The 25513-nt window shown below is 38.2% G+C and overlaps 1 protein-coding gene across 4 annotated transcripts in view; it reads left to right on the forward strand.

Moving 5' to 3' along the window:
* The window catches only part of KIAA1328 (KIAA1328 ortholog), a 397521-nt gene that overhangs the window by 257815 nt on the left and 114193 nt on the right, over window positions 1-25513 (forward strand). For 3 of the 4 annotated variants that reach the window (XM_030925946.1, XM_030925948.1, XM_030925947.1), the window contains one exon: window positions 8616-8723. The exons of the other annotated variant lie outside the window; for it this stretch is intronic. In XM_030925946.1, coding sequence (XP_030781806.1) covers window positions 8616-8723 — 108 coding nt within the window. The remainder of the gene's footprint in view (window positions 1-8615; window positions 8724-25513) is intronic. 4 annotated transcript variants of the gene reach the window in all.

The following is a 25513-nucleotide window of genomic DNA, read 5'->3' on the forward strand; positions in this document are numbered from 1 at the left end:
TCTTCTCTCTTTTCTTCTTTATTAGTCTTGCTAGCGGTCTGTCAATTTTGTTGATCTTTTCAAAAAACCAACTCCTGGATTCATGGATTTTTTGGAGGGTTTTTTGTGTCTCTATCTCCTTCAGTTCTGCTCTGATCTTAGTTATTTCTTGCCTTCTGCTAGCTTTTGAATGTGTTTGCTCTTGCTTCTCTAGTTCTTTTAATTGTGATGTTAGAGTGTCAATTTTAGATCTTTCTAGCTTTCTCTTGTGGGCATTTAGTGCTATAAATTTCCCTCTACACACTGCTTTAAAAGTGTCCCAGAGATTCTGGTATGTTGTATCTTTGTTCTCATTGGTTTCAAAGAACATCTTTATTTCTGCCTTCATTTCGTTATGTACCCAGTAGTCATTCAGGAGTAGGTTGTTCAGTTTCCATGTAGTTGAGCGGTTTTGATTGAGTTTCTTAGTCCTGAGTTCTAGTTTGATTGCACTGTGATCTGAGAGACAGTTTGTTATAATTTTTGTTCTTGTACATTTGCTGAGGAGTGCTTTACTTCCAATTATGTGGTCAATTTTGGAATAAGTGTGATGTGGTGCTGAGAAGAATGTATATTCTGTTGATTTGGGGTGGAGAGTTCTATAGATGTCTATTAGGTCTGCTTGCTGCGGAGATGAGTTCAATTCCTGGATATCCTTGTTAACTTTCTGTGTCATTGATCTGTCTAATGTTGACAGTGGGGTGTTGAAGTCTCCCATTATTATTGTATGGGAGTCTAAGTCTCTTTGTAAGTCTCTAAGGACTTGCTTTATGAATCTGGGTGCTCCTGTATTGGGTGCATATATATTTAGGATAGTTAGCTCTTCCTGTTGAATTGATCCCTTTACCATTATGTAATGGCCTTCTTTGTCTCTTTTGATCTTTGATGGTTTAAAGTCTGTTTTATCAGAGACTAGGATTGCAACCCCTGCTTTTTTTTGTTGTCCATTTGCTTGGTAGATCTTCCTCCATCCCTTTATTTTGAGCCTGTGTATGTCTCTGCATGTGAGATGGGTCTCCTGAATACAGCAGACTGATGGGTCTTCACTCTTTATCCAGTTTGCCAGTCTGTGTCTTTTAATTGGAGCATTTAGTCCATTTACATTTAAGGTTAATATTGTTATGTGTGAACTTGATAATGCCATTATGATATTAACTGGTTATTTTGCTCGTTAGTTGATGCAGTTTCTTCCTGGCCTCAATGGTCTTTACATTTTGGCATGTTTTTGCAATGTCTGGTACCGGTTGTTCCTTTCCATGTTTAGTGCTTCCTTCAGGGTCTCTTGTAAGGCAGGCCTGGTGGTGACAGAATCTCTAAGCACTTGCTTATCTATAAAGGATTTTATTTCTCCTTCACTTATGAAACTTAGTTTGGCTGGATATGAAATTCTGGGTTGAAAATTCTTTTCTTTAAGAATGTTGAATATTGGCCCCCACTCTCTTCTGGCTTGTAGAGTTTCTGCCGAGAGATCTGCTGTTAGTCTGATGGGCTTCCCTTTGTAGGTAACCCGACCTTTCTCTCTGGCTGCCCTTAAGATTTTTCCTTCATTTCAACTTTGGTGAATCTGGCAATTATGTGTCTTGGAGTTGCTCTTCTCGAGGAGTATCTTCGTGGCGTTCTCTGTATTTCCTGAATTTGAATGTTGGCCTGCCCTACTAGGTTGGGGAAGTTCTCCTGGATCCTGAAGAGTGTTTTCCAACTTGGTTCCATTTTCCCCCTCACTTTCAGGCACCCCAATCAGACGTAGATTTGGTCTTTTTACATAATCCCATACTTCTTGCAGGCTTTGTTCATTTCTTTTTCTTCTTTTTTCTTTTGGTTTCTCTTCTCGCTTCATTTCATTCATTTGATCCTCAATCACTGGTACTCTTTCTTCCAGTTGATCGAGTCGGTTACTGAAGCTTGTGCATTTGTCACGTATTTCTCATGTCATGGTTTTCATCTCTGTCATTTCGTTTATGACCTTCTCTGCATCAATTACTCTAGCTATCAATTCTTCCACTCTTTTTTCAAGATTTTTAGTTTCTTTGCGCTGTGTACATAATTCCTCCTTTAGCTCTGAGAAGTTTGGTGGACTGAAGCCTTCTTCTCTCATCTCGTCAAAGTCATTCTCTGACCAGCTTTGATCCGTTGCTGGCGATGAGCTGCGCTCCTTTGCAGGGGGGAGATGCGCTCTTATTTTTTGAATTTCCAGCTTTTCTGCCCTGCTTTTTCCCCATCTTTGTGGTTTTATCTGCCTCTGGTCTTTGATGATGGTGACGTACTGATGGGGTTTTGGTGTAGGTGTCCTTCCTGTTTAATAGTTTTCCTTCTAACAGTCAGGAGCCTCAGCTGCAGGTCTGTTGGAGATTGCTTGAGGTCCACTCCAGACCCTGTTTGCCTGGGTATCAGTAGCAGAGGCTGCAGAAGATAGAATATTGCTGAACAGCGAGTGTACCTGTCTGATTCTTACTTTGGAAGCTTCCTCTCAGGGGTGTACTCCACCGTGTGAGGTGTGGGGTGTAAGTCTGCCCCTAGTGGGGGATGTCTCCCAGTTAGGCTACTCAGGGGTCAGGGACCCACTTGAGCAGGCAGTCTGTCCCTTCTCAGATCTCAACCTCCGTGTTGGGAGATCCACTGCTCTCTTCAAAGCTGTCAGACAGAGTCGTTTGGGTCTGCAGAGGTTTCTGCTGCTTTTTGTTTTTGTTGTTGTTGTTGTTGTTTAGCTGTGCCCTGTCCCCAGAGGTGGAGTCTACAGAGACAGGCAGGCTTCCTTGAGCTGCTGTGATCTCCACCCAGTTCGAGCTTCCCAGCGGCTTTGGTTACCTACTTAAGCCTCAGCAATGGCGGGCGCCCCTCCCCCAGCCTCGCTGCTAGATCGCAGACTGCTGTGCTAGCAATGAGGGAGGCTCCGTGGGCATGGGACCCTCCCGGCCAGGTGTGGGATATAATCTCCTGGTGTGCCAGTTTGCTTAAAGCGCAGTATTGGGGTGGGAGTTACCTGATTTTCCAGATGTTGTGTGTCTCAGTTCCCCTGGCTAGGAAAAGGGATTCCCTTCCCCCTTGCGCTTCTCAGGTGAGGCGATGCCTCGCCCTGCTTCAGCTCTCGCTGGTTGGGCTGCAGCAGCTGACCAGCACCGATTGTCCGGCCCTCCCTAGTGAGATGACCCCAGTACCTCAGTTGAAAATGCAGAAATCACCGGTCTTCTGTGTCGCTGGCGCTGGGAGTTGGAGACTGGAGCTGTTCCTATTCAGCCATCTTGCTCCGCCCTCTGTTCTTTTCCTTTCAAAGAGCATATTCATAAGTGCCTTTGAGGCATTTTTATGATGCATGCTTTACTATTCTTATCAGATAATGCCAACATTTACGTCATCTTGACACTAGTTTCTGCTGGTTGTCTTTTTATTCTAGTTGAGATTATCTTCATTTGTGGCATGATGAGTGATTTTTTATTGCATTCTGGACATTTTCAGTTTATGGTGTGAGATACTGATCTTGGCTGTCCAACACCACCCCAGTGAAGATTTAAGATGTCTCATTGAACCATTGGAAAACGGAAGTCTAGCCTCCCACTGGACCTTTGCTGGTGGGAATGAGGGAAGTGAGACCACAGTTTTTCCCATGATGTTTGGCTGTAGTAGGACAGTTATTGTCTAAAAGTTTTCTGTCAATATAGACTGCTCCTTTCCTGATCCTTTAGACAGAGAGTGCAGTCTATTTTTTCCTCTGTGACTTTAGAGTTTCTAGGTTGCCAGCTTCTCCCGCATGCAAGATTTCTAAGGTAAAAACAAAGCCCAGGAAACTCACCATGTTGTTGTTTTTCTGGCCTCCGTTTCTTACCTTTTACAGTATCCTTTTGTTTGTTTCAAGTATAATGTCTAAGATTTTTAGTTGTACAGGGGTAGAGAGAAGTGCAGCTATTTCATCATGTCTCAGAACTGTAAGTCCCTAGAGATTTTTATTAAATAATGGAAAGCAAATACATATGTAAAAGTTCAGGCTGGGCGTGGTGGCTCACGCCTGTAATTCCAGCATTTTGGGAGGCCAAGGCGGGTGGATCAGCTGAGGTCAGGAGTTTGAGACCAGCTTAACCAACATGGTGAAACCCTGTCTGTACTAAAATACAAAAATTAGCCAGGCATGGTGGTGGGCGCCTGTAATCCTAGCTACTCAGGAGGCTTAGGCATGAGAATTGCTTGAATGCGGGAAGTGGAGGTTGCAGTGAGCTGAGATTGCACCAACTGCACCTCCACCCTTGGTGACAGAGCAAGACTCTGCCTCAAAAAAAAAAAAAAAAACAGTTCAATAAGTCTAATGGTTTCTAATTTTCTTCCAATTTCATTTATCCAGAAACTGTGTGAATTACATTTTATCAAGTTATATTTTATTATTTTTTATTCAAATATTAGATTTTTGTGGATTGAACAAAAGTACTTAAGAAAGCAAAATGACCAGGAAGGTTCACAGTATACTCTGGTGATAGGCAGAGAATGCCTGTTTTCTGTTATTACCTTTGAAATTTGTTACTTTTTTTAAATTATAAAAACGTATACCATCTGGAAAACTACTCACATAAAATAGCTTGAGATCTTTCTGGAACCCGGATCTCTTTATGCTAATTGTCAGTTTAAGCTGACCATGTTGTCATCTCATGTGTTGAGTTCCTTTACTTGAAAGTGGTTGGCATTTGACTACAATGCAACCTTTTGGTTAGATGGGTATTATCCTTGGAAAGAGTTATTTGCTTTGTGGCTTTAGGAGCCCCAATGTTTTACTTTATTTACTTTGGGTCATTTTCAGTCTTCTTGGTTAGCCTTTGTGAAGGAAATATATCCAAACTATCAGACAGTACCCAGCTGTAACACTGGCCACCTTTAGAACTAGTCATGCTTGGCCAGGCGCAGTGGCTCACGCCTGTAATTCCGGCACTTTGGGAGGCCCAGGCAGGTGGATCACGAGGTCCGGAGATTGAGACCATCCTGGCTAACATGGTGAAACCCCGTCTCTACCAAAAATATAAAACTTAGCCAGTCGTGATGGCAGACACCTGTAATCCCAGGTACTTGGGAGGCTGAGGCAGGAGAATTGCTTGAACCCGGGAGGCAGAGGTTGCAGTGCAGTGAGCTGAGATCACGCCACTTCACTCCAGCCTGGGTTACAGAGCAAGACTCTGTCTCAAAAAAAAAAAGAACTAGTCATGCTGGTTTCTGGTGACTTTGTTCATCCCAGTCGTAGGTCTGCCATTTCATGTATCCTTATGTTGCTCTCATCCTAAAACAAAGTTATTTCCAATCAAGACAATAAAAAAAAAAAAAAATCCAAATCCAAGTGAGATGCCCAGAGAAACAGAGACTCAAGACATTTATTGATTGATTGATTGATTGATTGACAGAGTTTCGTTCTGTCACCCAAGCTGGAGTGCAGTGGTGCGATCTCGGCTCACTGCAACCCTTGCCTCCCAGGTTCAAGCAATTCTCCTGCCTCAGCCTCCCCGAGTAGCTGGGATTGCAGGCACACGCCACCAAACCAGGCTAATTTTTGTATTTGTAGTAGAGACAGGGTTTCACCATGTTGGCCAGGCTGGTCTCAAACTCCTGACCTCAAGTGATCCGCCCACCTCAGCCTCCCAAAGTGCTGGGATTACAGGCATGAGCCACCGCACCCCGCCAAGACATTTTTAATTGAACAGCTTTCACCTCTAGTTCTCCTGCTTACTGCCACCATGTTTTACCATAGTTAGCTTGTGCAACCCAGAACTAGGACCATAAATCTATCCATTTATTTAATCGGTATCACAATTTATATTTCTAGGCTGAAAGTTGCCCTACTCTCTGGCCTACTTTTTAGGTTTATGTAATTTTATCACTTTTGGGTTCTGAAATTCAACCTTCTGCACATTAGTATCATATAACAAGAATATCTATCTCAAATGAATCCTCCTAAGACATTGCTTTTATTGTGCCACTTCTGAATTTTAAAAACCCCTAATAATTTTGTATTAGGTTATGTTTATTCAACCTAGAATTTGAAGCCTTTTATAATTTGGAACTACCTCTCTACCCATTTGTCCCACTTTTCCTGAGAAATAAATTTTTTTTTCCAAAAGGCAGATTTGTTTCCTTGAGATCTTTTCAGTATATCATTCATGTTTCTTTCTCAAGCTCTACGTTTTCCTCTGATTTAAATATCTCTGTCCTACTTTTCCATTTATCCACACCCTGACTTTTCATTATAACACAGTCAAAATCCCACTACTTAAAATTTCTAGGTCTGGTTTCTTTTTCACATAACTAATAATTTGTTATTGAATATGTCCAAAATTAGCACCTTATTGTTTAATGTGTAATGGTGTTCTGTAATTGAGTTTCATTCTTCTTGTCTGAGCACATATTTACTAAGCCCTCTACTCTGCACAAAACTCTATGTGAGGGGTATTAAAATACGCAAGACTTGACCTTGGCTTGCTATATTACTCACAATCTCACTCTTTCATATATATATATATATATATATATATATATATATATATATATATATATATGTTATATATAATTATATATATATATATGTTATATATAATTATATATATATATAATTTTAACTTTTATATATCTTTACTGAGCTTGTCATTTACCTGCCCCAAGGAATTTTTTTTTTTTTTTTTTTTTGATACAGCATCTCACTCTGTAGCCCTGGCTGAAATGCAGTGGTGTGATTTTGGCTCACTGCAACCTCTGTCTCCTGGGTTCAAAGGGATTCTCCTGCCTCAGCCTCCCAAATGGCTGGGATTACAGACACCTGCTACCACGCCCAGCTAATTTTTGTATTTTTAGTAGAAATGGGATTTTGCCATGTTGGCCAGGCTGGTCTCAAACTCCTGACCTCAGGTGATCCACCCACCTCGGCCTCCCAAAGTGCTGAGCTTATAGGCATGAGCCACCACGCCTGGCCCCAGGGAATTTCACTTCAACTAAACTCATGAATTAATATCTTCTGTACACAAGCCGTTGTTTATAGTGCTCAGAATGTTCAAGAAAAATATTGGGAAGGCAATCCAATCGAATACCAAATGAGTAGCACAGAATTGTTACAGTAGTTGAGAATCTTGGGACAAGCTTGTCATTTTAGAATAAATTTGGCATGACATTGACATTTACTTAAATTGTAATTAATGATTTGTTCTGCCACCTTGCTACTACATGATTGTCAGTAACAGCTTTCGAAAGGGTATTATCTTTGTGAGCACTTTCCAGGTTGATCAGAGAAGATTTATCCAGAATATTATTCATGATTGTGCCAAGAACCACCTTAAGTCATTTTTGGAGCAAAGTAGTGTATGTATAATGAATAAAAATCAAGGCTAATTATAAATACTTACCTTTGTCTCCTACTCTAACAATATGCCTTATTACATGTACTCTCTACCTAGCTATGATAAAATTCAGTGTTCACCAGTGAAAAATATGTCACCTTGAGAGAGTTATGTGCCTGGCTCGGCCGTCACTTCAGTAATTTATAAATAGATAATGGTAAAAGTAACTGTGTTATAGAGTGGTTGTAAGGATCAGTACAATAGTATATATAAAATGCACTCCTTAAAGGTAGTTGCTGTCATCAAGATCATCTCTACTGCTGTAGAGGCTACTGTGACTGATATTATTGCTGCTTTTTTTCACTTTTCTCGTAATTCCCTGATTTGGGCATTTTGCATCTACATTTTCCTACCTATGTGTCACCACCAAATATTAGTCTTAAACTGTAAGTTCCTTTAGGGAATTAATCCATGTACTTTGTACATTAATTCCAACCAGTTAGTTGGAATTATAAGAATGTCTTTTGACAATGGTGAAAATGACAATATTGTTTTAATAATGTTTTTACACTTCGGAGTTTGATTTCATAGTTAAAGAATATACTTTTACGATAACCAGAGAACATTTCTTAAAAGACAAGAAAATAAGTGTCACATATTTGATACCAGTGACTGACACTCAAACTCCCAGTAGAAGACCTTTTTGCTGAGTTTTTCAATGGCTTTCCCTCCTCAGTACATGTCAATGTAGGGCCAAGTAAGCATTGATGGATAAAGTGTCTTCCAATTCTTTTGGAAGAATTCGTCTTTGACTCAGGGAAAATATGTTGGTTAGTGAGCTGTGCCCCTAATTCTTTGAAATGACAGTATGAGAAGTGGGTGCTTCCCATATAAGTGTTGGTCAGGGTCAGTGATAATTAGAGTTACTAGAATTCACATTGATACACTGGTGATTGCAATATACTTGCTTACAATGAATAGAGAGAAGAATTAACTTTCTACAGCAGATATTTAAAGTACTCCTATTGAAGTGTCTACAATTTTGAATTTTTAAATGATATTCTAACCAACTTAATCTTCCCTACCTTTCCTATAAAGAAAATTTAAGTTACTATGAAATCATTTTGTGTTTGTTTATGTATATTTAAGAATTGCTCATTTATTTTTAACTCATTTATTTTTGACTGAGTTTTAATTGGAAAATAATTTCTGGGGGTCTAGCTGAAAGAGCATGGTTTTCCAGAGTTTATCATTCAGGTTATCAGGCTTCACAAGATTAGAAATTTTTAAAATTAATTTTTACAGGTTAAGAGCTCAGGCTCTGTTTAAGTCGAGAGAAGTGGTTGCTGAAAAAGAGCTTACTAAACCCCAAGAACTCAAACTGGATATGAATGGCAGTGACTCTGGACCAAGGTAAACCTGAAGTCTTAGTGAAAACAAGAATATTAAGGGCATAAATATTTAGGATATATTTGGTATACATTTATAGCTCTATATTGATTAATACAGTTTTGTGACCATATGAATAAGTACATTCCTGTTATAAATTTTTGAAAAATATAGAAAAGTATGAAAAACAAAATAAAAATCATTCATAATCCTATAGCTTTGAGATAATCTTTTGAGCTCTTTTCTATTTCTTTCTTTTTTTTTTTTTTTGGTGCGGTATTATAGTCTATGTTGAGTATTAAGGATTATGCTTATACAGAATTTTATGTTACTTTTTTCACTGTATCATATTTTCTGGTCTTATTATATACTCTGTGAAAACATTAATTCATTCGACAAATATGTATTGCCTGGCAACTGTGCTCAATATATATCTATTAGTCTGTTATCAGATAATACATGGTTTTGCTATTATAAATTTTGCCTTGAAGAACATTTCTCTAAATAAATGTTTTAACTTTATCTCTACCTGTTTCCTTGTTATAGATTCCTGTAAGTGGAATTACTAGTACAAAGTATATATGTATCTTTTTACAATCCTTGATTCACATTGCCAAATTGTTTTGTGTGATTGCTGGCCTAGAGGCTAGGTCCGCAACAACCAATCTGGATCCTGGAGCTAAAGGGTAGGCCTTGAAACTGGGTCCTGGATCCTGGGTCTGCGGAGCCAGCCCAGCACTGGGTTCTGTGGTGTCAGGCCTGGGTCTGCCTCAGGGTGGGACCATAAAGACTGACCTAGCATGGGGCAGGCCTGGTACCAGAGGTCAGGGATGCCAATCTAGACTGGGGCGGGGGTAAACTTGGGTTTTGTGGACTGACCTGGCTCTGGGCTGGTCTGGAATCTGAGGCAGGGCTGGAATTTGGAATAGGAGGATCCCACCTGGTGCTGAGGCAGGTCTGAATGCTCATTATGTAGTATTGGCCTGGAGTCTGGGACCAGGAGGGGCTGCCCAACTCTAGCTTTTACTGAGGTGGGCCTGATGTTAGCATCTGAGGTAAAGTCTGGTTCTCACTTCTCTCTCTTTCCTGCCCAAACAGAGGGTATCTCTGTCTACTGTGTTGCCAGAGTTTGGGGAAAGGGTACTGCCAGTAATGTAAGTCTGTTCTTCCTACCCTCTTCAATACATTCCTTCTTATTTTTGTGCTATAACCTGGTGCTATAATCTCTCATCTGGTTTATATAGCTCTTATAAAGGTATTTTTGTAGGTGGATGGTTATTCAAATTGATATTTCTGATGGGGGAGATGGGAGGGGCAGGGACAAGTCCTTGAAAGTCCTATTCTGCCATCTTGCTGACGTTCCTCTTCCAACAAGCAGTTTTGACTGTTTTAGATGTTTCCTCTTTTATCTGTTCCTTCTAGTATTTTTATCCATATTTCTGAATAACAGACTTATGTAGTCATTAGTATTGACTTTCTGCTATGGAAGTTGATGATTTAGCTCTCACTGATAACTATTTGCTCCCTCCTTTTCTCCCTTTTATCTTCCCTCTCTTTACCTTTCTTTCTCCCTTTTTCCATCTCCTCCCTCTCTCCATATTTCTCTCTACATATATAACATACCCCTATGTGTGCTATTTCCTTCCCTCTGTCCTCTCAATATATCTATATCAAAATATTTATGACTGTAAATATTGTATGCACAGCTGAACTATGTACTATTATTAAATTTAATTTTGTATAATTATTTTCTCTGGAGTTTAAAAATGCCTTATTCAGCACAAAAAGACAAATACTGTGTGATCTCTCTTATATGTAGAATCTAAAAAGGTTGAATCAGTGGTCACCAGGGCCTGGGGGGTTAGGGGCAGGGGCAGGGGGTGAATAGGAAGATATTGCTCAAAGACTGCAAAGTTTCAGTGAGGATGAATATGTTCTGGAGGTCTGTTGTATAAAATGGTGACTATGGCTATAATAACGTATCGTATAGTTGAATATTGCTAAGAGAGTAGATATTAAATGTTCTCACCACAAAAATATATAAATATGTAAGATGATGGATGTGTTAACCAACTCGATTTAATCATTTTGCAATGAATACATACAGTATATCAAAACATCATTTTGCATACAATAAATATATACAGTGTTTACCAATTAGAGTTTACAAGATATCCTTCCTAGAGACTTCCATAAAATCCTGCTCTAGTATGAACTTTATTATTCTCTAGGTGTTTTGTCTAGTGATTTCATCTGAAATTTCCTTACCTATCAACCTGGAAATTTTCTTTCTTTTCTATCTTATATTCCTTTTTTCCTAGATAGCATCCTATTCTCTTTTTGGTTTATACCCTTTCATCTTACTAGAACATGCCCTGTAGTAGCTTACTGTAGGAGTACAGAGGCAGTAATTTTTTTGTGTCACACCTCTGAAAAAATGTCTTTAGTCAATCTTCATGTTTAATTTATAGTTTAACTTTATATAGCATTCTGACTTAATAGTTTTCCTCAAAAAGGATTGAAGGTTGTATTCTATTACCTTCTAGTTTCTAGTGTTGCTATTAAGAAGTGTGTTGCAGTCTGATTCTTGATCTTTTTATGTGACCTATTCCCCATCACAACTATTAGGACTTATCTTTCTCTAAAATTCTAAAAGTTTATGCTGATATGCATAAGTTACACCTTTTTCCATTCATGCAGAATCTTTTAACTGGGAAGCTTTCTTCAATTTAGAGAAATTTTCTTTGCTAATGTATTGTCTTTTTCAAGAACTCATCTTACTGAGATGTTGACTCTCTTAGAATAAACTCTGATTTTCTTATTTTTCTCTCCTATATTTCATATCGATTTTTTGTTTGTTTGTTTTTTGAGACAGGGTTTCACTCTGTTGCCCAGGCTCAAGTTCAGCGGCACAATCACAGCTCATTGCATCCTTGGTCTCCTGGGCTCAATGATCCTCCCCACTCAGCCTCCCAGGTAGCTAGGACTGCAGGTGCATGCCACTACACCCAACCAATTTTTTTGTATGCTTTTTTTAGAGACAGGGTTTTACCATGTTACATGCCACTACACCCAACCAATTTTTTTGTATGCTTTTTTTAGAGACAGGGTTTTACCATGTTACCCAGGCTCGTCTCAAACTCCTGGGCTCAAGTGATCTACCTACCTCAGCCTCCCAAAGAACTGGGATTATAGGCATGAGCTACTGCACCCAGCGTTATAATTCTTAATTTCTGAAAACATCTTATTCTTAGAAAGGCCATTTTTTAAAATAAAACCCATTCTCATTTTACATATGCAATTTTTTTTCTTATCTCTGAGAATATTTGTAATAATTTTTGAAGTTTTATCTCTTCCTGGTGAATTGTGTCTATTTTCAGCAAGTTCAAATTGCTTTTTTCCACAAATGTCTGATGATCCACCTATACCGTGAAGCAAAACGATGAAAAACTATGAAAAGCTCTAAGTATATTATGAGCAGTGCTTGTCAGCTAATGGACTTCACCGTGATCAGGTAGGCACGTTGGGCGCTCTTGCTACTATCCATAGATTTTCTTCTCTTGGGATGATCAGTTTCCCTATGGATAAATCTCTTGCAGGTGTGAAAATAAGCGATCAAAGCATTATTTAAGTTTCATGCCAATGTGGGGAGCCAGGGGGAGTAAAAAAAAAAGGGCTCATCACTTGTTACATAGGCTTTCACTTAATCTCCCTTTTAACTATATGGATTTCTGCCCTCAATGTATTTCAGGCCCCCAAGTTCAAGGTCATTCTTTTTGAGCCTCGTCTGGGGGATAAACCTCCAGTCGTCGTCATACAATGGGGACGGATAGAGGAGGACACGTTGGCTTTTCACTGCTGTAGAGACTTTAAATCAGCTGTGCTTTTAGTACCATCTGCATTTCTACCTGCTTACACCAGTCCCTGAGCCTTTCAGGAGTTCTCTGACATGTTTCAGCTTATAGCATCTTTCAGCCCCAGCTAGCAGATATTTCAGTTTTGACTTTACTGCTTGGCTAGTTGAGTTTCAACTGATACACCTGCTTTCCAGCCTTCTAAAATTCTATTAACATCTCTTCTCTGTTGTGCTGTCTTCACTTTGCAGCTTCATAGGTTTTATAACTTTTTTGTTCTTTTAGTATTAGTTTTCAGTGGTTTTAGAAGAGAATAGAGATGTGTATTCAATCAGTCATGTGAATTAGCTCTCCAATGTTTATTTGTATACTTAAACTATATTTCACAATTTAGTAGGCAGAAAGATGGAATCTTGTAATTTGCAGTCACTCTGTATTCAATTCGAATGAATACTTTTCTATGTTTATTAATGTTTTGTGTTTCTTTGTGGAATTTTCACTTCCTTCCTATGTTCATATTTTTTATGTAGGGACATTATACTTTTTCCTTAGTTGATATGTATTTTTTAATTTAAATTTTTTTATTTTTAATACTATTCATGTTTATCTGTGTCTTTACTGATTTACTTTCTTACTTGCTTATGGTAGAAAAAATATAAAATGCTGATAATACTAAAGAAGAAAATAAAATGTACCTATAATCTCATCATCTGGAGGTAATTTTTGTATGTATTATTATTTCTTATTCATGAACATATATAATTTTATATTATAAATTTTGTTTCATAAACCACCTTAAAAATTTTTAATTGAACTTTAAAAAAGTTTTAATATCAACATTTCTCTTGTAAAAAGTAAAACATCACAGACGTATTAAGAAAATATCGGTCATTTTTCATTTTCTATTCTGTTGACTGTCCTGACTGTCTTGGTTGAATTAGGGTTAGCACTCTAATATGTATCCTTCTAAGCCTTTGTTTATGCTTACAAATATATACAACATCTATGTTTATTTTGGAAATCAAATTGAACACTTTTTTCTCATTTAACAGAACATAATGGTTATTTATCAGAGCTATAGTAAACATAGTAATTCTGCCCCAAAGGTACCCATGTTCTATTAATAAGTTCCTAGGAGGGTGTGGTGGGGGAGGGTACGTATATATGTGTGTATTTGTGTGTTTGAGGTAGGGAGGATAGGTCCCTATCTCTAGCCTATCAAAATTCTATCCTGTCTTTTGTGACTTATCTCAAATATTACCTCTTCCAGAAATATTTTCTTTGTGTTTCTTTTATAGCCCTTATATTATGTATAGATGATAGATATTTGTATATTTACCTTATTCTACTATTAGGGTACTTGAAGGTGTAGTGGCTTTTTTTTTTTTTTTTTTTTTAATGAAGTCTCGTCACCTGGGCTGCAGTGCAGTGTCACAATCTCAGCTCACTGCAACCTCCACCTCCCAGGTTCAAGCAATTCTTCTGTCTCGGACTCCTGAGTAGCTGGGACTACAGGTGCATGCTGCCATGCCCAGCTAATTTTTATATTTTTAGTAGAGACAGTGTTTCAGCGTGTTGGTCAGGCTGGTCTTGAACTCTTGACTTCAGGTGATGCACCCACCTCGGCCTCCCAAAGTGCTGGGATTACAGTCATGAGCCACTGAGACCTGCCTGGTAGTGACTTTTTATATCATCCAAAGCACTTAGCAAGGTAGTTTTTCTTTTCTTAACAATAAAAATTTTTGTTGAATTGCTCAGTATTATATAAAAGTACAAAAATGGTCATATCTTATAGGAGTATTCAAAATTACAAAACTGTTCATTTTTAAGGGTTATCTTTGTATAACCAATACATTAACATCAAACAAACTAACTAAAAAAGAAACCAGAGGACTTAGAAACAACTTATGACTTTTGAAATCATTACCATCTTTAATGTGATAATTATCTTCCAATGGTTTAGCTCAGCTGTGCCTTACCATTTGCTCTTATTTGTCGTTAAGACCTCACGTATTATTTATTTTCATTCTGTAGCATTTATGCAGGAAGGCAGCAATGTAAATTCCCTTGACTGTGATTCTTCCCACAGACAATAGGAAATAAATTGCAATTAGATTTTGGTAATTGTATATAATTAACTCAAAATGAATTGTTAATTTTAAAAAAAGTTTTCAGTTTCTCATTATCTCATTTATTTTAGTCCCAAATTCTTAATTGAGTAAGTTTAATATTTTAAAAGCAGAGTATTTCTAATACTAAGATAATTTAAATATCCAAATAAATAAAATTTGCTTGAAATTAAATTTTATTTAGGGAGTTCTAGTGTTAAAGCCGAAGAGCCTGTAAGGTACAAAGTAAGTGAATCATTCTCATAACCATTCTTGATTGTATTTTCTAAAATTAGTGGGCATTTTTGTTTAATAATTCTACAAAGCCTTCTCAATTCTCTACAGTATTCTCCCCTGACGTATCTCTACCAGTTCCTGGTGTTAGTGGAGACAACATCATTTACATAGCAAATGGAATCAAATAGACATTAAATTCATTGTCTTTACTTCTTTCAACCTCACATTAGATTAAATAATTAAGGCCTGCCATGTGAGAATTCTTGGCTTACCAATGACTGTCAGACTTGGAAGCACTTGCCAGAGTTTCTTGAAATCCTTATAATGTGTGATTTTGAAAGGTATATGATCTTCTCAGAGGCATTTTAGGACTTTTTTTGGAAGCTGTGTATAGTCTTATATTTTTGTCATAATTATTTAAATTTAGGTCATATGTGCCCAGATGCCCCTAAACCTTAGAACATGTCTGTCTCTTTGACTGGAGCACTAATTTTGTAAATCTCAGTCGTTCTCAGTTAAGTATGAAAGGAAGTCTCCTAAGAAAGATGGCAATGAGGAGAACATCAGGGAGGAGGATGCTGATAAACTTGAAATAGCCTCAGTTGAAGGTATAATAAGAAATCATCAGAAGATGATGAATAACTAATACATCCAGAATATAGACATTCTCTTGAATCAATAAGATAAACTACCTTAAATAGGCAATTCTCAGAAAGGTAAATCCAAATAATAAATCTGTAAAACCTTCTGCAACTAATCAGGGAAAACAAAGCAAAAAATAATAGTTCAAAATGAATACCTAGAGTCACCAGAACTCATCTCCTCTACAAAGAAGGATCAAAACAGTAAGTAAATAACTAAGTGTCAAATAGAGCTTCTTGGAGAGAAGCACTGGAATTCAACAGGGAAGTCACAGGGAACCTCTGAGGCACAGAAGGAGAGAGAAGCAAAGCCACCAGTCTGGCCAGGATCAGCTCATAACAGGGAAAATAAAGTGAAGTAAAGCACCACCATGTTCTTTAAGTTCTGCCCTCATTATAGGGAAAGAGTTAGCAAGTGATATCCAGTGGTCTACATTCCCACCATGGGCTCCTATAATTCTAGCTATGGGAGAGCTCTTCAGTTCTTACGGGCATTGAGACTAGTATAGGCAGCTACCTGGAGCCCATGCAACAGCATTGTTCCAGCGAGACAGTTGATACTGGGTCCCACATATCCCCGAGACTCAAGCAGCTGCACCTCTCTGCCATTTTGGGAGATCAGCCTCCATCGAACTACATTCTGCCTTAGGTCCCAAGAACCCCTGCATCTTCACATCTCTGGAGCCCTGCTGACATCCTCCACATCTTTCTAGAGGGCTAAATTGTCATGATGCTGGCTGGACCCAGTAGTGAAGCCAGATATCCAGCACTGTTGTCCACATATTGTCCTACACCCTAGGGAACAGGCAGTTCAGCACACCAAGGAAGCTGGCCCCAGGACAAAGGGAGCCAAAGCATGTGCTCCCCATAGCCTGAGAGCTGCCTATCTAGGGATGCTGCCACTGACAGCAACCTTGCTTCCTCCAGCAGCAGGACCACAGAACAGCACATTCCTTCAGGGAGCCCGGGGAGTGGCCCACTCATATGTCATCTGAAACCTTAGGATAGGCCCATTCCACCCACTACCAGCAGTGCCCAGGCATGCCATCTGGTAGCCCGGGGGCTGACCCACCCAGCTGTCACAGCTGTTGCCAACATGCACCATTGGGAGATCTGAGGACATGCCCACCCTGCCCACTGCTGCTGGCACACAGGTGCATTCTCTAGGGGCCTGGGGATTAATTCACCCTGCTCACTGCTACCGACAACCAAGTGCACCATAGGAAGGCCTAATGAGAGGCCCACCCTGCCTGCTGCCACTGGTGCCCACACTCACACCCAGGGGCCTAAGAACAGATCCACCCAATCTACCACCTTTGCACTCTAGCATACCATTTGTCAGCCTGTAGATTGACCCACCCCACTAGTTGAAGCCAGTGTTACTACTGTGGGTCTTGCAGTCTTGTTCTGCTTGCAGCTGATGGCACTTGTGCACACAATCTGGGAGACTTGGAGATAGACCCACCCCACTTGCCACCACTGATGCCCATGCACACCTTGTGGGCACCTGAGGATGGGGCTTTCTTTGCCATCCGCCACCTGCACACAATCTCCAGGGGTCTGGAGATTGGTCTAATATACTCACCACTACTGTCACTCACAAATGTCATCCAGTGGCATAAGGACAGACCCATCCTGTTCACCACTGGCAAATGTGCACATATCCCAGAATCCCAAGGACTGGCCTGCTCAGCCCATCACTGACACCAGTGGCTATTGCACACAACACTTAGGGGCCTGAGGATTGGCTTACCACTGCCAGTGCCAGACATGCTGCTCAGGGGCCCAAGGACCTGTCTACCTGCCCAAACAACTATTGCCACTGTCAGTGCCAGAACAAGCCACTTGGATGCTCAAGGTATGGCCTGCTTAGACCTGACACTCTCAGTGCCTGCATAAATCACTGGAGAGACTGAGACTGGCACACTCATCCAGCTACCATGAACACTAATTCCTTGCCACAGCTTACACTGACAACCACAGCCTAAGCCACTGAGGAACTATCAGATACTGCTGACACTAATTACAGCTAAAAAATACGAAGACTACACTACTGCAGTCACCCAGAATCAAAGCCAAAGCACCCTACTCAGCCAACCCCACTATAAATACATTTATAGGAAAAACCCTTTTCTTATAAAAGTGAACCCATAAAATTGGAAGAAATGACTATAAGACCAGATGCACAGATATCAATATAAGGACACAAGAAGTATGAAAAAGCAAGGTAACATAGCATCTTCAGGAATGTTACAATAATGTAACAATAATTGTTAATTATTATACAATAATAATTAATAATTCTTCAGGAACAGATGCCAAGAAAAGGAAATTATGAAATGCCAAAAAGGGAACTCAAAATAATGATACTAAAGATACTCAATGAGATACAAAATAATACAGACAATACAAAGAAATCAAACAGCTGATGATATGAGTGAGAAATTTAACAAAGAGATCAGTATCATAAAAAAAGAACCAAGTAGAGTTCCCGGAACTGAAGAATCCAATGAATGACATTAAAAATTGAGAGCTTCAACAATAAACTAGATTAAGCAGAAGAAAGAATTTCTGAACTTGAAAACTGTCATTGAAATAATCCAGTCAGACAAAAAAGAAAGAATAGAAACAAGAAAGCCCATGTGATGTATAGGGCCACGTAATGGGACCAAATATTCTAATTTTAGCAGTTCCAGAAATAGAAGAGATGGGCAAAAGTATAGAAAACTTATTTAATGAAATAGTAGCTGAAAATGTCCCAAGTCTTACAAGAGATTTAGACATCCAGATTTAGGAAGCCCAAAGTTCCCCAAATAGATTTGACCCAAAATGGTTTTTCCCAAGGCATGTTATAAACTATCAAAAGGCAAAGGCAAAGAATTAAAAATCCAGCAAGGAAAACCATCAAATCACATATAAAGGAATCCTCATAAGAATAACAGTGAATTTCTCAAGGGAAACCTTAGAGCAGCGGTCTCAACCATTTTGACATGAGGGAACGGTTTCATGGAAGATAGTTTTTCCACAGACCAGGGTGTGGGGAGAATGGTTTTGGGATGAAACTGTCCACCTTAGATCATCAGGCATTACATAGGTTATCATAAGAAGTACGCAACCTACATGCCTTGCATGCCCAGTTCACAATAGGGTTTGCGTTCCTATGAGAGTCTAATGCCACCACTGATCTGACAGGAGGCAGAGCTCAGGCAGTAATGCTTACTTGCCTGCCACTCACCTCCTGCTGTGCGGCCCAGTTGCTAACAGGCCAGAGATTGGTGCTGGTCCACAGCCTGGGGGCTGGGGACCCCTGCCTTAGAGGCCAGGAGAGAATGGGATGATATATTCACAGTGCTGATGGGAAAAAAAAAAAAAAAAAAAAAAAAAAAAAAAAAAAAACTGTCAGTCAAGAGTACTATAGCCAGCAAAGCTATCCTTCAAAAATGAAGGAGAAATAGTCTTTCACAGACAACCAAAAACTGAGGGAATCTTTCATGACTCTCATTCACATGCTTAACGGAGTTCTACATCTAGAAGTGAAAGGTCAATGTCTACCATCATGAAAACATCCATAGGTATAACAGTCACTAATGAAACATATGCACTGATGAGAAAGAGAAAGGTGCCAAATGTTACCACAAAAAAACAAAACAAAACAAAAAAAACACCAAGTTGTAATGATAACAAAAAAGGAAGAGAAGAACAAAGGGTATACAAAACAGCCAGAAAAGAAATAACAAAATTGTAGGAGCAATTCCTCACTCTTCACTAACAACTTTTAATGTAATCAGTTTAAATTCTATAAGCTATAGACTGGCTGAATAGATTAAAAAACAAAACTCAATTATATGCAGCCGACAAGAAAGTAACTTCACCTGTAAAGACACAATAAAGTGAAGGGATGGAAAAACATATTTCATGTAAATGCAAACCAAAAGCATACAGAGGTAGCTATAGTTATATCAGACAAAATAGGCTTTAAGTCAAAAAAAATCAAAAGACAAACAAGGTCATTAGTTTAGTATAATGGTGTAGGCATCCATTCTGCAAGAGGATATAACAATGGTAAATACATATACACCCTGCACTGTAGCATCAAGACATACAAAGAGTCATTATTAGATGCAAAGAGAGAAATAGCCCTAAATACAACAATAGTTGGGAACTTCAACACTCCACTTTCAGCATTGGCAGATCATCTAGGCAGAAAATCATCAAGGAAGCATCTGATTTAATCTGCACTATAAACCATATGGACATAACAGACATTTACAGAACATTTTATCCAACAACTACAGAACAGAATATGCATTCTTCTCATCAGCACACAGAACATTCTCCAGGATAGACCATATAGTAAGCCACAAAACAAATCTTAGCATTCAAAAATATCAGCATCAGCATCATATGAGATATTTTATCTCACCACAATGGAGTAAAACTAGAAATCAATAACAAGAGGAACTTTAAAAAACTGTACAAATGTACAGAAATTAAACAACATGCTCCCAAATGGCCATTGTGTCAATGAGGAAATTAAGAAGGAAATAAATTATTGAAACAAATGAAAATGGAAACATAACATACCAAAACCTATGGATACAGCAAAAGCCCTGCTAAGAGGGAACTAGAAAAGCAAGAACTAACCAAACTCAAAATTAGTGGAAGGAAGGTAATAATAAAGATTACAACAAAACTAAATTAAGTAGGGGCTAGAAAAAAAAATACAAAGGGTCAATGAAATAAAAAAATTATATTTTTTGGAAAGATAAAATTGATAAACAACTAACTAGACTAACCAAGGAAAAAAGAAAAGACCCAAATAAATAAAATCAAAACAAAAAAGACATTACAACTGATATCACAGAAATACAAAGAATCATTAGAGACTGTTACGAAAAACTGTATGCTAACAAATTGGAAAGGAAGAAATAGATAAATTCCTGGACATACACAATATACCATAATTGAACCAGAAAGAAATTGAAAACTTGAACAGACCAATAATGAGTTACAAGATTGAACTGGTAATAAAAAGTCTCCCAAACAAAATGAAGGCCCAAAGTGGGCAACTTTACTGCTGTATTCTATCAATCTTATAAAGGAGAACTAACACCAATTCTTTAAAAAATATTCAAAACAAATTGAAGAGGAGGGAATTCTCCCTAACTCATTCTATGAGGCCAGTATTACTGATACCAAAACCAGATGAAGCTACAACAGAAAAAGAAAATTACAGGCCATTAATCTTGATAATATAGATGTAAAAATTCTTAACAAAATACTAGCAAAACAAAACCAATAGCACATCATAAAGATAATGCACCATGATCAAGTGGGATTTATGCCAGGAATGCAAAGATGCTTCAACATATGCAACTCATTAAATGTGGTACACTGAGAACACATGGACACGTGGGAGAGAACATACTGGGACCTGTCAGGCGGGGGTCGGGAGAGGGCAGCAACAGGAAGAATAGCTATTGGATGCTGGGCTTAATGCCTGGGTAATGGGATGATCTGTGAAGCAAACCACCATGGCACACATTTGCCTATGTAACAAACCTGCACATCCTGCACATGTACCCCTGAACTTAAAAGTTGAAGGAAAGTAAAATGTGCTATATCACATCAACAAAACAAAGGATACAGACCATATGACATCTCAATAGACAGAGAAAAAAATATCTAATAAAATTCGATATCCTTTATTATAAAAACCCTCAACAAATTAAACATAGAAGAAACATACCTCAACTTGATAATGATCGTATATGATAAACCCACAGCTAATATCACACCAAATGGGGAAAAGCTGAAAGTCTTTCCACTAAACCTGGAACAAAACAAGGATGCTTGCTTTTACCCCTCATATTCAACATAGTATTGGAAGTGCTAGCCAGAGCAATCAAGCAAGAGAAAGAAATAAAGTGTATCCAAATTAGAAAAGAGGAAGTCAAATATTCCCTCTCTGTAGACAATGTGACTTTATTTATAGAAAAACCTAAACACGCCACCAAAATAACTCTTAGAACTGACAAATAAATACAGTACTGTATACTTATAATGAATTCATTAAAAAAGAAATCAAGAAAGTGATCCTATTTACAGTAACTATAATAAAGAATAAAATACCCAGATATAAATTTAACCAAGGAGTTTCAAGACCTCAACAAGGAAAATACAATGCAAGCTGAAAGAAATGGAGAAGAACACAAATAAATGGGAAGATGTCCATGCTCACAGACTGGAAGAATATTGTTAAAATGACTCCACTACTCAGAGCAATGCAATCCCTATAAAATATTAATGATATTCTTCACATATATAAAATATAAATCTCAAAATTCATATGAAATCACAAAAGATCCCAAATAGCCAAAGTAATACCAAGCAAAAGGTTACATCACACTACCTGACTTCAAGGTATATTACAAAGCTATAGTAACCAAAACAGCATGGTCTTAGTATGAAAATAGACATATAGACCAATGGAATAGAATAGAGACCCCAGAAATAAATCTACATATTTACAGCCATCTTTCTTTTGACTGGGTGCCAAGAGCATACATTGGGGAAAGACAGTCTTTTCAATAAACCATTCTGGGAAAACTGGATGTCTGTATGCAGATGAATAAAACTAGACCCTTGTCTCTCACCACAGGCAAAAATTAACTCACAGTGGATTGAAGAGTTAAACATAATACCTAAAATTATAAAAGTGATAAAAGAAAATATACGGAAAACGTTTTAGGACATTGGTCTTGGTAAAGATTTTATGGCTAAGAGTTTAAAATCACAGACAACAAAACAAAAACAGGCAAATGGGGTTGTATTAAACTAAAAGTTTCCATATAGCAAAGGAAATAATCAACAGAATGGAAAGAAACCCTGTATAGTAGAAGAAAATATTTACAAAGTATTCATCAGACAAGGACTGATATCCTGAATACACAAGGAACAGTTCCATAGCAAATACACACACACACACATAAACACAATCCCATCTAAAAGGCAAATAACTGAGTAGGTATTTCTCAAGAAGACAAACAGATGGCCATCAGATACATGGAAAAATACTCAGCATCACTAATCATCAGGGAAATGCAAATTAAAACCACAGTGAGGTATCATCTCACCCCAGTTAGCAGGGCTATTATCAAAAAGACAAGACATAACAAATGTTGGCAAGAACGTAGAGAAAAGGGAACTCCCATACACTGTTGGTGGGAATGGAAATTAGTGCAGTTATTGTGGAAAACAATATGGAGATTTCTCAAAAAAGCAAAAATAGAACTACAACGTGATCCAGCCATCTCACTATTGGATATTTATCCAAAGGAAAGGATATCAGTTATCAAAGAGATACATACACCCCCATGTTTATTATAGCACTATTCACAATGACCAATATATGGAATCAGCCTGGGTCCATCATCATATGAATGGATAAAGAAAATGTGCTGTATGTATACACAAATACCGTTAAGCTGTAAAAAATGAATGAAAATGAGTCATTTGCAGCAACATAGATGGAACTGGAGGTAATTATTTTAGGTGAAATAAGACAGGCACACAAAGAGAAATACTGCATGATATCATTCATGTGAGAGCTAAATAAAAGTTGAGGTAGAGAGTAGAATGCTAGCTATGAGAGGCTGTGAAAGGTGGTGTGGAAGGCAGGTGAGGAGTGATTGATGAATGGGTACACACATACAGAAGGAATAAGTTCTAGCGTTCGATAGCACAGGAAGCTGGCTATGGTTAACAATAATTTATATTTCAAAATAGCTAGAAGATTTGATATTTTCCCACCGTAAAGAAATGATAAATGATAAATATTTGAGGTGATTGATATCCTAAATACCCTGATTCAATTATTACACATTGTATGTATGTATCAAGATATCATATGTATCCCATAGATATGTATGATTAATATGTAACAATAAAAAATGAAAGAAGATTTCTCAATAAATTGGCAAAATAGAAAATTTTAATCATATCAAAAAGTGTGGGGAAGGAGTATCATACACTCTTGCTAGGAATGCAAATTACTAGAGCCATTTTGGAGATCAGTGTGGCAGTATCATTTTACAATTATTTCTAATTATCAATAAAAACTGGCATAGCAACTCTCTTCCGGTTATCTCCCCCTTCTTTCTGACTTCTCTTTAATTCTTTGCAATTTGTAACCCACAACTAACCTTTTTGCCTAAAGAATTGCTCAGGCAAAAAGAGAAAATTCTTCCAATGTCCCTTTGAAAATTCTTCAACAACATGACTGATTAACATGAGTGGGGATTGTTGTTGTGTACCCTACACACTCTAGAAACCATCAGTAAAATTGTAAAATTGTGTCCCGAGACGTTCAGTAAGAGTACGACTAGGCCTGGTGTGGTTGTTCATGCCTGTTATCCCACAACTGTGAGAGGCCAAGGCATGAGGATTGCTTGAGTTCAGGAATTTGAGACCAGCCTGGGCAACATAGCAAGACCCTATCTCTAAAAGTTACCTGGATGTGGTGGTGTGTGCCTGTTGTCCTAGCTAATAAGGAGGCTGACATGGGAGGATTGCTTGAGCCCAGGACTTTGAAGTTAGAGTAAGCTATGAATGCTGCACTCTACTCCAGCCTGGGCAATGATAGAATGAGACGCTGTCTTTTTGGAGAGAAAGAAAAAAAAAAAAAAAAAACAGAGCACTACTGGAGAAAAGTATTTGTTATTAATTGAATGTTACGTAACTTCCATAATAGAGATGTTTTCAAGGATTGGAAATGTCCTATATCTCTCAGGGTCTTTTGAATTATAGTGTAAAGGTTGTTCACAGTGGCTCGTGCCTATAAACCCAGCAATTTTGGAGGCCAAGTTGGGTACATCTCTTGAGGTCAGGAGTTTGAGGCCAACATGGTGAAACCCCATCTCTACTAAAAATACAAAAATTAGCTGGGCTTGGTGGCAGGCACCTATAATCCCAGTTACTTGGGAGGCTGAGGCAGAAGAATCATTTGAACCTGGGAGATAGAAACTGCAGTGAAAAGAAATCGCTCCACTGCACTCCAGCCTGGCTGACAGAGCAAGACTCTGTCTCAAAAAAAAAAAAAAAGAAGAATTATAGTGTAAAAAGGTTTTTTTAAAAAAAAATTATCCCTTAAACATGGAATTACCAAGTGACCTACCAATCCCACTCCTAGGTAACATACATCCACACAAAAATGTCTATATGAATATTCATAGCAACACTATTTATAATAGCTGAAAAATGGAAACACCCAAAATGTCCAGCAGCTGGTGAATGGATAAACAAAATGTCATTTATCCATGCAATGAAATATTTGTCAATAAAAAGAAAAAAGTACTAATGCATGTTACAACATGGATAAACCTTGAAAACATGCTATGATTTCATTTGTATGAAATGTCCAGAAAAGTCTAATACAGAGATAAAGGAAGTATATTAGTGATTGCCTAGTAGTGCTAGGAGTGGGAACTGGGAGCAACTGCCAATGGATATGAAGTTTCTTTTAGGGGCATTAGAAATAATCTGAAATTAGGTTGTAAGGATACTTGCACAACTGTCAACTTAACTCAAAATCACTTTTTTTTTTTTTTTTTTTTTTTTTTTTTTGAGACAGAGTCTTGCTCTGTCTCCCAGGCTAGAGTGCAGTGGCGAGATCTTGGCTCACTGCAACTTCTCTCTCAAGTTCAAACAATTCTCCTGCTTCAGCCTCCTGAGTAGCCGGAACTACAGGTGTGCCCCACCACGCCCAGCTAATTTTTGTATTTTTGATAGAAACTGGGTTTCACCATGTTGGCCAGGCTGGTCTCAAACTCTTGACCTCAAGCCTGCCTTGGCCTCCCAATGTTCTGGGATTACAGGCATAAGCCACCGAGCCTGGCCTAAAAATCACTCTAAATGGGTGAATTTTATGATACATAAATTATATCTCACTAATACTTTTTAAAAATTGTTCCCTG

Source organism: Rhinopithecus roxellana, chromosome 21, assembly GCF_007565055.1.
Source record: "Rhinopithecus roxellana isolate Shanxi Qingling chromosome 21, ASM756505v1, whole genome shotgun sequence".
Classification (NCBI taxonomy): domain Eukaryota; kingdom Metazoa; phylum Chordata; class Mammalia; order Primates; family Cercopithecidae; genus Rhinopithecus; species Rhinopithecus roxellana.